Source organism: Capsicum annuum, chromosome 5 (genome assembly GCF_002878395.1).
Source record: "Capsicum annuum cultivar UCD-10X-F1 chromosome 5, UCD10Xv1.1, whole genome shotgun sequence".
NCBI lineage: Eukaryota > Viridiplantae > Streptophyta > Magnoliopsida > Solanales > Solanaceae > Capsicum > Capsicum annuum.
This window is the reverse complement of record NC_061115.1, coordinates 26,994,203-27,007,030: the sequence shown is the minus strand read 5'-3', so window position 1 is coordinate 27,007,030 and position 12,828 is coordinate 26,994,203. Positions and strand designations below refer to the sequence as shown.

Here is a 12,828-nt window from a genome sequence, read left to right as displayed (position 1 = left end):
TTCTATGCATATGGAAGAATTTTCATCGGACTCGCAAGATGATGAAGAAGACTGTGGAACGACATCACAACCAGGACACTCCTTCTCGGACGGAACTAATTTTTGTTGTGGTCAAACATTCCCGATAAGAAAGAGCTAAAAATGCTACTAGATGCAGCAGCGGCGAGGCAGTCTTTTGATTATTATATGGAGAAGAGCTGAACGAAATTGATTAAGGCAAAATTCTTATCTAATGGTTGTGGCTAGTTTTTGCGGGCAAAAAAGTACGAGACCTCGGACAGATTTCGCATATACAAGTATGTCGGGTTGCACTCTTGCAGTGTTGAACACGCCACCCGCAGGCACAAGAAAGTCTCATCCGAATTGATTGTTTCAGCATGCGTAAATCACTTTCGGGAAGGTAAAGATCCAAACATAAGAGAAATTCAAAGAATTGTATTTAAGACGTTGCGTTGCAACGCAAGTTATTGGATGTGTTGGAAAGGAAGTGTAATTGTGAAGAACATCTTTCGCGGGACACCGGAGCACGGATATGCTTGCTTGCCGGCTTTTTTCCACATAGTGGAGTTATTGAATCCGAGGTCTTCTTACTCTATCATGGTAAACCGGATGAATGGATCATTCATTTACTACTTCTTAGCATTCGAAGCTTTCATACAGGGATATGGCCACATGAGAAAGGTAATTGTCGTTAATGGCACACATTTTTATGGCAAGTACGGGGGCATTTTGTTGAGTGTCGTTGCACAAGACACTGAAAATCATATCTTTCCGATTGCCTTTTGTGTGATCGATAAAGAGAACAATGCTTCTTGGACCTTCTTCTTCCAGAAGCTGAAGTCTATCGTAGAAGATGAACAAAATCTATGTGTCATCTCTAACAGGCACATTAGCATCGCCAATGCCTTCTCCCGTATGTACAGTCGTGCACATCACGAACTTTGCATGAGGCACCTCACTGAAAATCTTTGCGTAAATCAACACTACGGAGAACATCTTTATCTATTATACGTCGCGGCAAAGGCTTATTCCTTTGATGAGTTTAGCGATAATTTTTAGAAATTGAAGAGTAATTTCCCCGAGGCAGCACATGTTCTTGAAATTGTGCTTGGTTTTGACAAATGGAGTAGAGCACACTTTCCGGGCAATAGGTATGATGTGATGACTATAAACATTGCAGAGTCGCTCAACTCAATTTTTATGGATGGAGGAGAGTACCCCGTGTCGTATATATTCAATTCAATTGCTAGAAAATTTGGTGAAAAATTTAGGGAGCGGCATGCCTTTGTCGATGGTAAAGAGAACATATTTGTGCCTTATACGGAAAGGATCCTAAGGGATAAAAGAGCGCGAGCGATTTCTTGTATGTGAGTAATCCAAACGGGGTTCTCGACCAGTGCACGGTGTTCGGCAATGACATTAGTGCCAAGGTCAATCCCTTGGAGAGGAGTTTCTTGTTGAAAATTTAACTTGGTGAAAATGTCTTGCAAACATGCGATGGCAGCTTTGCAAGCAAAGTATGGTGATGGCGAAGGTTATGGTAACTCCATATACAACTACTCTTCGCCAATTTATAAAACTAAAAGTTACCTCCTCGCATACTCGGAAGCAATTAACGTTGTCCCTCTGGAGGCCGAATGGACTGTACCTCAGGAATTGCTAGACACTAAAATTTCTCTACCCCCTTACGATCCTAAACTTGTAAGGAAGAAATTCAAACGCACTAAGGGCATTGGTGAGACACTCAAGTCCAAAAGGAGGAATAGGTGTTCAATATGCAAGAAATTCGAATACAAAAGAACTACGTGTAGGATGGCCATCAAATCATAGATAGACTTTTTTTAGCTTCTGTTGTAAAGCTACTATTTTGGTTGCTAAATGTGCATTTCTGTAGATTTTAACCTTCAGTTGTAATTGGCTTAAATCGTTGTCTACGATAGACTACGTAAAGTCTATGGTTTATATTTCACAAGGTCTATAAAATATTATGTATTCGTTATATTATTGCTCATCTAACATGCTATCTTGTTTATTTTCCCACCTTATCTCTCCAATCGATGCAATGAATAATTATTTCCCTTGTTTCCCATTTCTATTTAATAAAAGCTGCACGAAACGTCTGTTAATGAGAAAAACCTCTGGTATACGCAAACTAAGCGTTTTATCTTCTCAAACACGTAGACTGACCATTGGGTGGACACATAAAAGAACTCCATCTATAGGTCTATAAGTATAGGGACTTTTTCTACGCAACTCTTCACTTATCCCTAAACCCAATCAGAAAGCCTCTTCTTCTTCTTCACCCAAAACTGAAATCATGCCTGTTCGTAGAATTGCCCTTCGCCCTATCAGACGAGTCCCCCCTCGTACCTATGATTTGATGCTTCTTTGAAATACTTTGACCGTCTGTTCCATGGCCTGGGAGAAGATCGACAGTACTTGGAGCGTGAGCTCCGGCGAATTGCTCATTTCCTCTGAGCAATTCTGGAGCGTTTTGAAATGGACGGCAACGACTACATCCACCCCCCCCCCCCCCACCATCCCCATAATTTAGTTTATCCCCACAATCCCTATAATTTAGTTTACTTTGTTATTTTAGTTTATGTGTTTAATTTTTTTTTGTTTGTTCATTGCTGAAGAAGCTTTCTTGTAGGATCTTGTTAGAAGAAAACTTCTTCTATTTTGCCCTTTTTGCTGTTAATTTTATAATGAAATGCAATGAACAATTTTAATATAACTATGTTTCAGTTTCTTTGAACATTACTTGTACCTTCTTTGTTGTGATTCCTGGTTTTTTTATGTGGCGGTTACTCTTCTTTACAGACAAAAACTTGAATCAAATATGTATGTCTTTTCAATTTACAGTGCTGTAGCTTGACTAATTTCCTGAAGAGTGAAAAAGTAATATATAGTCTATCATCGATTGTATACACGGTATTTTCTTGACTTTACATATTCGTCGATCGTAGAGTTATGAATCAATGGGTCATCGGTTAAATTAAAACAAATAATAACAGATTATTAAAAAATAATTTAATTAAAAAAGATTTAAATAGATTATGACTTGTTTTGTGGCTGGTGAAAGTAAATAATTAAATTAAAAAATATTTAAATAGATAATCACACGTTTTAGGACATATGGAAGAAAATAACTAAATTAAAAATAAATTTAAATAGATAATAACATGTTTTAGGGCTGGTGAAAGAGATGAATTAAATATAATATGATTTAAATGGATAATCACATGTTTTCGGTCTGGTGGAAGAAAATAATTTAATAAAAAAAGATTTAAACAGATAATCTTGAAGTGGTGGTTACACTTAATAGACCTTCGTAGATTATGACCTATGTCAGCCATCGATTAGACTGGTCTACCGTAGATTACACCTTTAGAAGTGCATCGAATGATATCATGCTTATGCGTAGACCACGGTGATCTATGTACACTGTTATAGGCCATCACTTGGATGTAGTTAAAAAATAAATAAATAAATTATAAATAAATGTGGTGTGAATTTCTACACATGTGAAGGAGTGTAAACAAGTCACATAATCATATTGGAGCTTAAATAAATTAGAGGGGGGGGGAGTGAATTAAGGAGTGTGTGGATGGGTAGTGGTTGAATGTTCAATATGCTAAGAGTAATGTTTTCAAAGCACAAGTATGTATTGAGGATGATGATTGTTCTACCACTATAAATTCCAAACACTCTTTTGATTTAGGGGTGGTGATGGAAGGAGTATGTGGAATGTGTAGTCATCAAATACAATGCACATCCTCAAAACATACTTGTGCTTTGACAAACATTACTCTTACGATATTGAACATTCAACCACTACCCATCCACACACTTCTTAATTCATCCCCTAATTTATTTAAGCTCAAATATGATCATGTAAATTGTTTACACTCTTTCATATGTGTAGAAATCCACACCACATTTATTTATAATTTATTTATTCATTTTTTAACTATATCCAATTGATGGTCTATAACAGTGTACATAGATCACCGTGGTCTACGCATAAGCATGATATCATTCGATGCACTTCTAAAGGAGTAAGTCTACGGTAGACCAGTCTAATTGATGGCTGACATAGGTCATGATCTACGACGGTCTATTAAGTGTCACCACCACTCCAAGATTATCTATTTAAATCTTTTTTTATTAAATTATTTTCTTCCACCAGCCCCAAAATATGTGATTATCCATTTAAATCATATTATATTTAATTAATATCTTCCACCAGCCCCAAAACATGTTATTATCTATTTAAATTTATTTTTAATTTATTTATTCATTTTTAACTACATCCACATGATGGTTTATAGAAGTTTACATAGATCAACATAGTCTACGCATAATAAGGATATCAAACGATGCACTACTACATGTATAAGTTCACGGTAGACCAGACTAATATATGGCGGACATAGGTCATGATCTACGACAATCTATTAAGTGTCACCACCAGTTCAAAAAAAGAAAAATTACTTTTTCAACGGTAATAAACGGCTACTTTTGTAAGCCATCAGTGTTAACACTTCATTTTTACTTTATTTATAAGGTGTCCATCCCTCATTATTTTATTTCGTTCACTTTGTTTTGTTTTTAAAAATTCTACAATGTCGCAAACATCTCAAACATTCAATTCTAAAAATACTCTAATTTGTCATTGTGGGAATACGGCTGTCTTGAGGACGTCACGCACAGATTCAAATCCTAGTTGCAAATTTTATAATTGTGCAATTGCGAAGGTGAGGTGTGTATTTTTTTTAAAAAAAAAAAGTTAAGTTAAGCGTTATGTAATTATTATATTTTTCCTAGGATAATGGTGCATGATCATTTTTTAAATAGCTTGATGAGCTATCACCTCCGACCAGTCCATCAACATTGAGTCCGGGACTCGAGACATTAAATTTTCAAGGCTTAACAAAATTTAATCTACTACAAAGGCTCCAACAATGCGAAGAAAATAAAGATTTTCTCATGACTTTGTTCAAAGAAGCCGAAGAATAGTGGGATCACTTTAAAATATTGCTACATGACACCCAAATAGAGAGGGATCAACTAAAACAAAAAATAATTTTGGTCAAAGAAAGGGAGAATGTACTAAAAATGATGTTATGTGCTATAATGCTTGTATTCGTTCTTTGGAAAACTGTAACATGGATGTAGTTATATTGAATAAATATTAATAGTTCTATTTTTCTATAATGTTAATACTATTTTTGATAGAATCTTAGTCGATTAAACAACACGTCAACTTAAATTAAACCACCAAGGTAATGATAGACTATGCATACGGTATATGAAATATTAAGTATGCATTCTATGATATCAAGCATACAATGTACCAACTATGACCACACCATGCATATTAAAATTCCATGCCACAACTCAGTTTGACATAAACAGATTCACTACAAAATCATAACAAGTTTTATAAAATAAAAAAATAATTGTCATATCCTACCACCATATCCTTCACCCTTCATATTTGAGAAATAAAAAAAAAATTGTCCTATCATAACCACCATGATTCAACAACACATTAAACGACTAAGGATTCAAATGTTTTTTTCCTTAAGTTCCTCATCAACGCAAGTGTTGCTGTTGATTTCATCAACAATGTCCATGACCACATATTTTTGGTCAGCTTCAAATCTTTTTTTCTCAACAGTTGCAGCGCTTTTCCATTCTTACCTTCTTCTCCAGCTGCTTCTTCATTCTCACCTTCTTCTCTTTTTTTTTTTCAGCATGTGCAGGAGCTGGTGCTTCTTCAATTTCCTTTTCTTCCACACCTTCTTCTCTTTCTTCACCTGCAGCAGCTGTTTCTTCCTCAGCTTCTTCTTTCCGTTCACCTGCTTCTTCTTTCTCAACTTTGTCTTTGTCAGCTTTGTCAGCTTCTTCTTCAACAGTTTTTTCTTTTTTCTCGCCTTCTTGTTCATCTGTTGTCGCTTCTCCTGCTTTTGAAGCTGCTATTTTTTCACCTTTTTCTTGGCTCTTATCTTCTTCATCATCCAAATTTTCTTCTTCATTTTCCTCTTCTTCCACAACAGAGGCCAACTCATCCATTTTGTTTTTTTTTTCTCCTTCTTTATTCCTCTCCAATTCTCGAAGGTCCACATGCATTGTATCATTTTATTATAAAGTGTTACTGATACTTAAAGCTGAAAATTCATTAACAACATCAATTATTAAATGAAGTTACCTCACTCGTGTTGTCGCTCATCCATTTTCTTTTTCTTCATTTTTTTCTCTCTGATATAGGCAACAATATCCAACATCGCTTCCTCGAGCACAACGACATGCTTATGAAGATACACGGGGGATGAGGTTCCCACTACATCTTTGGAGGTGCTCGGAGAATCATCATCACCAATGCGTACTACAATGGGGTTACCATCCAAATCCCCGTCATCATTACTGTCCTCATTTGAAGTAAGGATAGTCACCCCTTCTAACTCTTTCTTCAAGCCATCGAGGACGTTATTCTTCACCTCTTCCGTATATGACTCAAACATAATCATGAAATCCTTTTTCGTCTTACAAATACTAGGGATGATGTACGGGTGCACGTTCTATAAAATATCAATTAACAATTACATAACATTCGATGCACCAGTAGTATTATTGCATAATAGAAAATACGTTCATACCTCGGTAACTTTTCCTTTATACTTTAATGGGTCGGCTTCGATTATCTTGTCACTTTTTATAGTGTTCCATCTAAGTATGCGGGAAATGGGAAGGGGCTCATCCATCGATTTTCTAGCAAATTCTCCAAGATGAGGAAAGGCCTCATAGATCCAAATCTGTAAGCAGTACAACAATGAAAAAAATAACTCAGAGTCTATGATAGAGTATAAATAAAATCAGAATCTATGATAAACTCGCTAAAGGGTTTATGGTAGATACCATGAATGCACAGGAAAATCCGAATAGAGCATAAGATACCTTTTGCTTCTCATCAAATACCTCCTTCTTCTTCTTCAGGTCACTTTTCTTCTTTAGATAGTCCATGGTCAGTTGAAATATCTTTTTCTCCCATGGATACTTCTCAAAGAAACTTAATGAATCGACCATTCAAATCAGTTTTGTGTCGACAATCTTCGTCGAATCTTTCGCAAGCAACATGGTGTGCAAGAACCAAAGTAGACAGCACTTGAACTTTTGATCCTCGTTCAGCTTATTCCCTCTGATCAGGTGTAATAAGTTGGCCACCGTGATGTTTTTGTTTTTCGTCACCTTAAAATAAAAGTTGTCCCCCTTTGCTAACACTTTCTTTATTGTTTATTCACTGGGGTATGATGAGCAGTTCAGCCCCGTGATCAAATAAAACTCTTTCAAGCCAAAACAGGCAGGCTTGTTAAAACAGAACTATATTTTATGATGTATCTTATTGTTCCTGACGTGTCGCAACAGTAAATAATGGACCAACTGCCCATTGAACTTGAGGTGTTCCTGCAGGTTTCTCAAGTGTCCAAAATAGGATCACTTGAATCTTTTCTTCAATTCTTGATCGACAAGAACTTGCTTAAATTCTCGATAAGCAGCCATTCCTGATCTGATCGATATCTTTGCTGGGAAAGATTCGAACCCGTCAATTCTCGTTCGAAGGTCATACCGCTCCGCAAAAATGCACCTTAAAAGATATGGTACGAACAAGGAATCACTATCCCCATCATCACAATTGCTCCCTCTTCCCTCGCTCTCTTCAATGTCACCACTGACACTCCGCTTGACAACATCTTCACTAGAATCGACGTACTCGCTTATCTCCTTTAACTCCGAATCTAATTCGGATACCGACTCTTGAATTTTCTTTCTTTTTAACACATTTCCAAATGCCTCAACTTCTTTTACTACTGCTACCAGTGGTACCGGTTTTGCGTTTAGGAATGATGATTTTTTTATCCATTTTCAACACAATCTACACCTGAAGAACAAATCTCTCATTTTCAGTTCATAGACCACAAGTCTATCAACAGAAATAACTCAATGCTCAAATGAAAACCCCCTAAAAAGTTAACAAACATCCCATCGTTAAACAGTTCACTACACAAACATTCAATAATTGAACCAAAATTCAGCATGCGAAATCAAAACACAATAATTGCTAAAAATCAAACTAGTGCACCTAATCAAACTAATTCGCTATTAATATTTCAATTTTCACTATTTCAGCAATCATGTTTTAAAAGAATTTCATGCGTCTCAAAATTGATTTCAATCTAAGGCATTCTCATTTCATAGACCACGGGGCTACGGATAGACCGCGGGTCTACGGACAGAAACAGGTCGCTGTTCAAATCAAAGTGTCAAAACAACTCTTCAAACAACAATTATCCTACCATTCAACACTTCGTTTCTAAAAAAACACGACTAAATCAAAACACCAAATTCGAAAAAAAAATCCTACTTCACTACGAATCGATTAGCGAAAAAACCGTTTAAATGGATCTAGAAATGATCAAAACTTTATTTTAACTAACCTTACGAAGCAACAACCACCTCTTAGCAGCTGGAGAAGAAGCCGAAACGACAATGACATTTTTTGGGAGAAGTAGTTTCAAAAGCGAGAGTTGAGAATTAAAAAGGAGAGAGAGAGGTTTTTTTTAATATTGGAATAAGTGGAGGGTGTTAGGTGTATTATATTAAATTCGTGAAGTTGTAAAAATGATGAATTGGTCCCTTGGTCCACGTGTGGGCCCTATTTTTTCCACTTTTTCCCACTTTTTACACCCTAAACCTAAAAAATAAATCAAAAGAAAAATTAAGTGGGTATTTGGTAAATTAGTTTTGGAGGGTTCCTTCTTTGCCAATTATTCCCTATTAACTTACTACATTTATAATGGAGGCATGCTGAAGTCTTATCCATTACAAGGGCAAGGCTTTTCATTGACAGACACTATGACATCACTAAGCTAACAAAAAAGTAGCTAAGTACTATCACAGGTTTCCAAGTGACCAATAGAAAATACATCAGTGAAACCTCTTTAGCAAATAAAATTAATTGTTGACAAGGATACTGATAACTGAAATTAGCCATTGGTTGAGGCGTTTGTGTTTTAGTGTTGTTTTTTTGCTTATAACACCATAATCAATTAAATGAAAAGAAAAAAAAGATATTATGAAGAATCCGTTGAGAAGTTTACATGTATCCAAAGTATTCATTCTTACTGTAATACGTCTATATATAGCATTGGTCAAAAGGTCCCAGCAAATGTATTTGAAGTTGTAACAAACTACTCTGTGAACTATTCGTGATACACACTAGCTTAGCCAAACACCACTGATTGAGAAAAAATTGATCCAGTTCTATTGATCTTTTCTTATAATAACAGAGTTTGATTGATCCTGCGGCAAAATTTTTATAACCTAATAAAATGATAAACACATACGTACGGAGAACCTTATTCCATGATCTTGGTGGTTTTTAGCTTTTCAGCTGGACTTTGTATCAATAATGATAAATGTGAAATACTAACAGAAAATATATAGAACCTGGAATCATTCTCAAAAAACAAAAGAATATGTGGAACTTGGAAGTCAACAATAATAAGGCTTTGGTGAGCTGGTGCCTATGAAAATAATTTTTTGTCATTCATAAAGATTTAAAATGTAATGTCACCAATTTGTCCTCGAAATGAAAATTTGTCCTCTATCAACCTGGACTATTCTCATTAACTCTTGTGATTCAGGACAGTTGTTATTGGGGGAGCAATGGCCAGAGGCAGAAACAGTATATTTGCCACCGATTTAATCAACGCGAAATATAGATACTATGTGTGAACTATGTTAGGTATTTTTATGACTATAAAAGTAGATGTGAAAACTACAGCCTATGCATTATCTAGGAACATGTGCAAATTGGAGTAACTGATAGTTACTGTCATCTGTGACCAGGAAAAGATTCGAGTAGACATGGACATAGCATTATTGATCATATTTTGGTTTTTATTGTGACATGTATTTGGCGGCTTCATATTCCTATTTTATCAAGTTAAGTAATGTAACTAGAATGTTAATACATTTTGTTTGCAGGAAAGAGAGCTTGGGAGGCTGATAACGCAGGCTGAGGCTTTCAAGGCAACACACACAAGGAAGAAGAAAACTCCTGGAGATCCCATGTTTGGGTTGAGCCACAAACTCAACTAACCTATGTAAGCCTCTATTTCTAGTATAATTACTTTATTTTCAAAATTTATATTTTAATGTTATTATCATTAAATTCAGAATCGATATTTGCAATCCATAGAGGATTTTCGCCGGACTCTGCCAGATGATAGTCAAGGCCTTCCACTTTGCCAAGAGCAGAATGAAAGTATGGTTAGATGTAGTTGGTGGTTCGAGTAGGTATGGATATGCTTATGGCTTGCCACAACGAACCTTTCGTGAATTTTATTCGAAACTAGAAGGCCTCAGTAGCTTCTCGGATGATGAGTGAAGGGAAACGATCTTGGTTTTGAAGCAGCAGATAACTAAGTTATCTAGTGAAGCTAAGGCCACACAGGAAAGGGAAAGGCAAAGGGATATATAGTATGCGGAAATGAAGGCCCAATTTGATGCATCACTTTCTTCGGGGGGATTCCCCCTTGTCCTGGTGATACAATTCGTCCTTCTCGTCCGTGCCAGTCTCTACCTATTTCACATTGAGTATATGGTCAATACAAAGATGTAACTGAGGAGTCCAGCAGTGATGAAGATGATGAGGATTATTATGTGGAGAATACACCGCCGCATTGTTAAAGTTGAGTGTTGTGTTAGATAATCTAAACTATATACCTTATGATGGTTGATTTAAATTATTAAGTTTTTCTAATGCATGAGAGCTTTGAATTAGTCTAATCAATAGTACTATTGTATAAATAACTTGACTACTATGTTTTTCAATTCAATTTCAAGGTACTCTAAGTTGATTTTCATTTAGTGTTCATTGGATTGTGGTGGTGTTTTGATTGATGTGAGCTCTTGGAGCTCGATTTAGTTGATTAGATTGTACATATTATTGAATTGAATTAAAATGGCAGGTATCTGTAAAAGTTGTTATTGCTATTTATTATTCTTTACCCCATGAGGTCGGTGACCACAGGAGGTCTCTTTTTGTAATTTTATTTTCTAGATAGTCACCTGATGAAGTATCTTTTAATTAAAAATAAAAAAATAAAATCAAATAGAGACCTTATGAGGTCTCTTTTAATTAAAAAAATCAAACAGAGACCTTATTAGGTCTCTTTTAATAAAATAATAATAATTATAGAAAATAGTTTAGAGACCTCACGAGGTCTCTTTATGGAAAATTCAAAAAAGAGGTTGCTTTTAAGCGACCTCATGAGGTATCTTACAAAAAGAAACCTATGTTTTAGAGACCATCCATTGAGGTCGTTTTTGAAGTCTCTTTCTAAGAAAAAGAGACCTCATGAGGTCTCTTTTTACAACTTTTTTAGTAGTTACATTCACTATAAAAAAAAGAGTAATTATATGTTGAAGAAAGATGCTTTTGAATGGAGCTTTGGACTCTTCAACTAATTCGGAGTTGCTAAAGCTTGAATATGATGTTGATGGCCGTTGTATCCTGGAGGGGACAAGTCAAGAGTGATGCTACTCAATCGGTGTAAATTATGCACAGTGGTCTTGAATCTCCTTAACGAGAGCAACATATTCATGCATCAGCCTGAAGACACTTTTTATTCATTTTGTTGTTTTTATTTTTCAATTGTTATTGTCTAATTTATAGTATATTACACCACCATACTAATACTAGGTTATATATTTGTTAATATTTTCATAATACGTATATGTTATTTATGTAATTATATATTTTGGTACTTCAATATCTTATTTATAAATTTCAAATATCATACACTATATCAAAAAAAAATTAATATATATAACATATAACACACACACATATATATACCATGGCAAATATCATAATACCGAAAGTATAATATAAAAAAATTTAAATTCAATATGATAATTCAGTACATAATATGTCCGCCCTTAATGTAAGTTGTACTAGCTTAGTACCTCTTTCTCTGTCGACAGTTCACTCAAGTTACCCTATTAATTACTCCCTCCGTTTCAAATTATCCGTCCTAAATTTTTTAATTTGATGTCCCATTTTACTTGTCTTTTTGCATTAATCAAGAAGAAATAATTATTTTTTTTCATATTTTACCCTTTGCATTAATTATTTTTTCTTTAAATTAAAATGTAAACATCATTTAATAGGGGTATTATGGTAAACCAACCATGTTATTTATTATTTTTCTTAATCAACATGTCACCTCAACTTGGGACGGGTAATTTGGGACGGAGAAAGTAGTTAACTTCCTTCCATCCTATAATTCCAGAGCAATATACTTTTCGTTTTTTTTCTTATTCCACTTACAATCTGTATCTCCTACCAATAAATATGTCATATGTCATGTAAGGGATCATATGATAGTTGGTCAGAATTATACATATATTAATAATATTAGTATAAGATACGTGCATTGCACGTGTGATTTACATCAATCAATAAAACTATATACATAAGAATTACATTATTAAAGTATAGTAATTGATGTTAAAATAAGTTCTATGTCTATTTTAATTGATATTATTAAACATTGCATCTCAAATATGTCATTATTTATTGTTTCTCACTTGGCTTTTTAAACAAATATTTAGTTGGTTTATTGCTCTTTTTGGTCACCGTGATTTTGTGAGTTGATATATATCCGAACTCTCTGTTTAAAAAGTATCTCACCTATATCCTACTATAAAGAAATGACTCACATATACCTTTCTCTTAATGAAAAAGAAAATTAT

At 34.8% G+C, this 12,828-nt stretch overlaps 1 protein-coding gene across 1 annotated transcript; it reads left to right on the top strand.

Moving 5' to 3' along the window:
* Positions 1 to 471: 471 nt before the first annotated feature.
* LOC124898456 lies at positions 472 to 1,830 on the top strand. Its single transcript, XM_047412101.1, has 3 exons — positions 472 to 972; positions 1,060 to 1,363; positions 1,505 to 1,830. The coding sequence occupies exons 1-3, from the start codon at positions 472 to 474 to the stop codon at positions 1,828 to 1,830; spliced, it is 1,131 nt and encodes a 376-aa protein (XP_047268057.1).
* Positions 1,831 to 12,828: the final 10,998 nt, after the last annotated feature.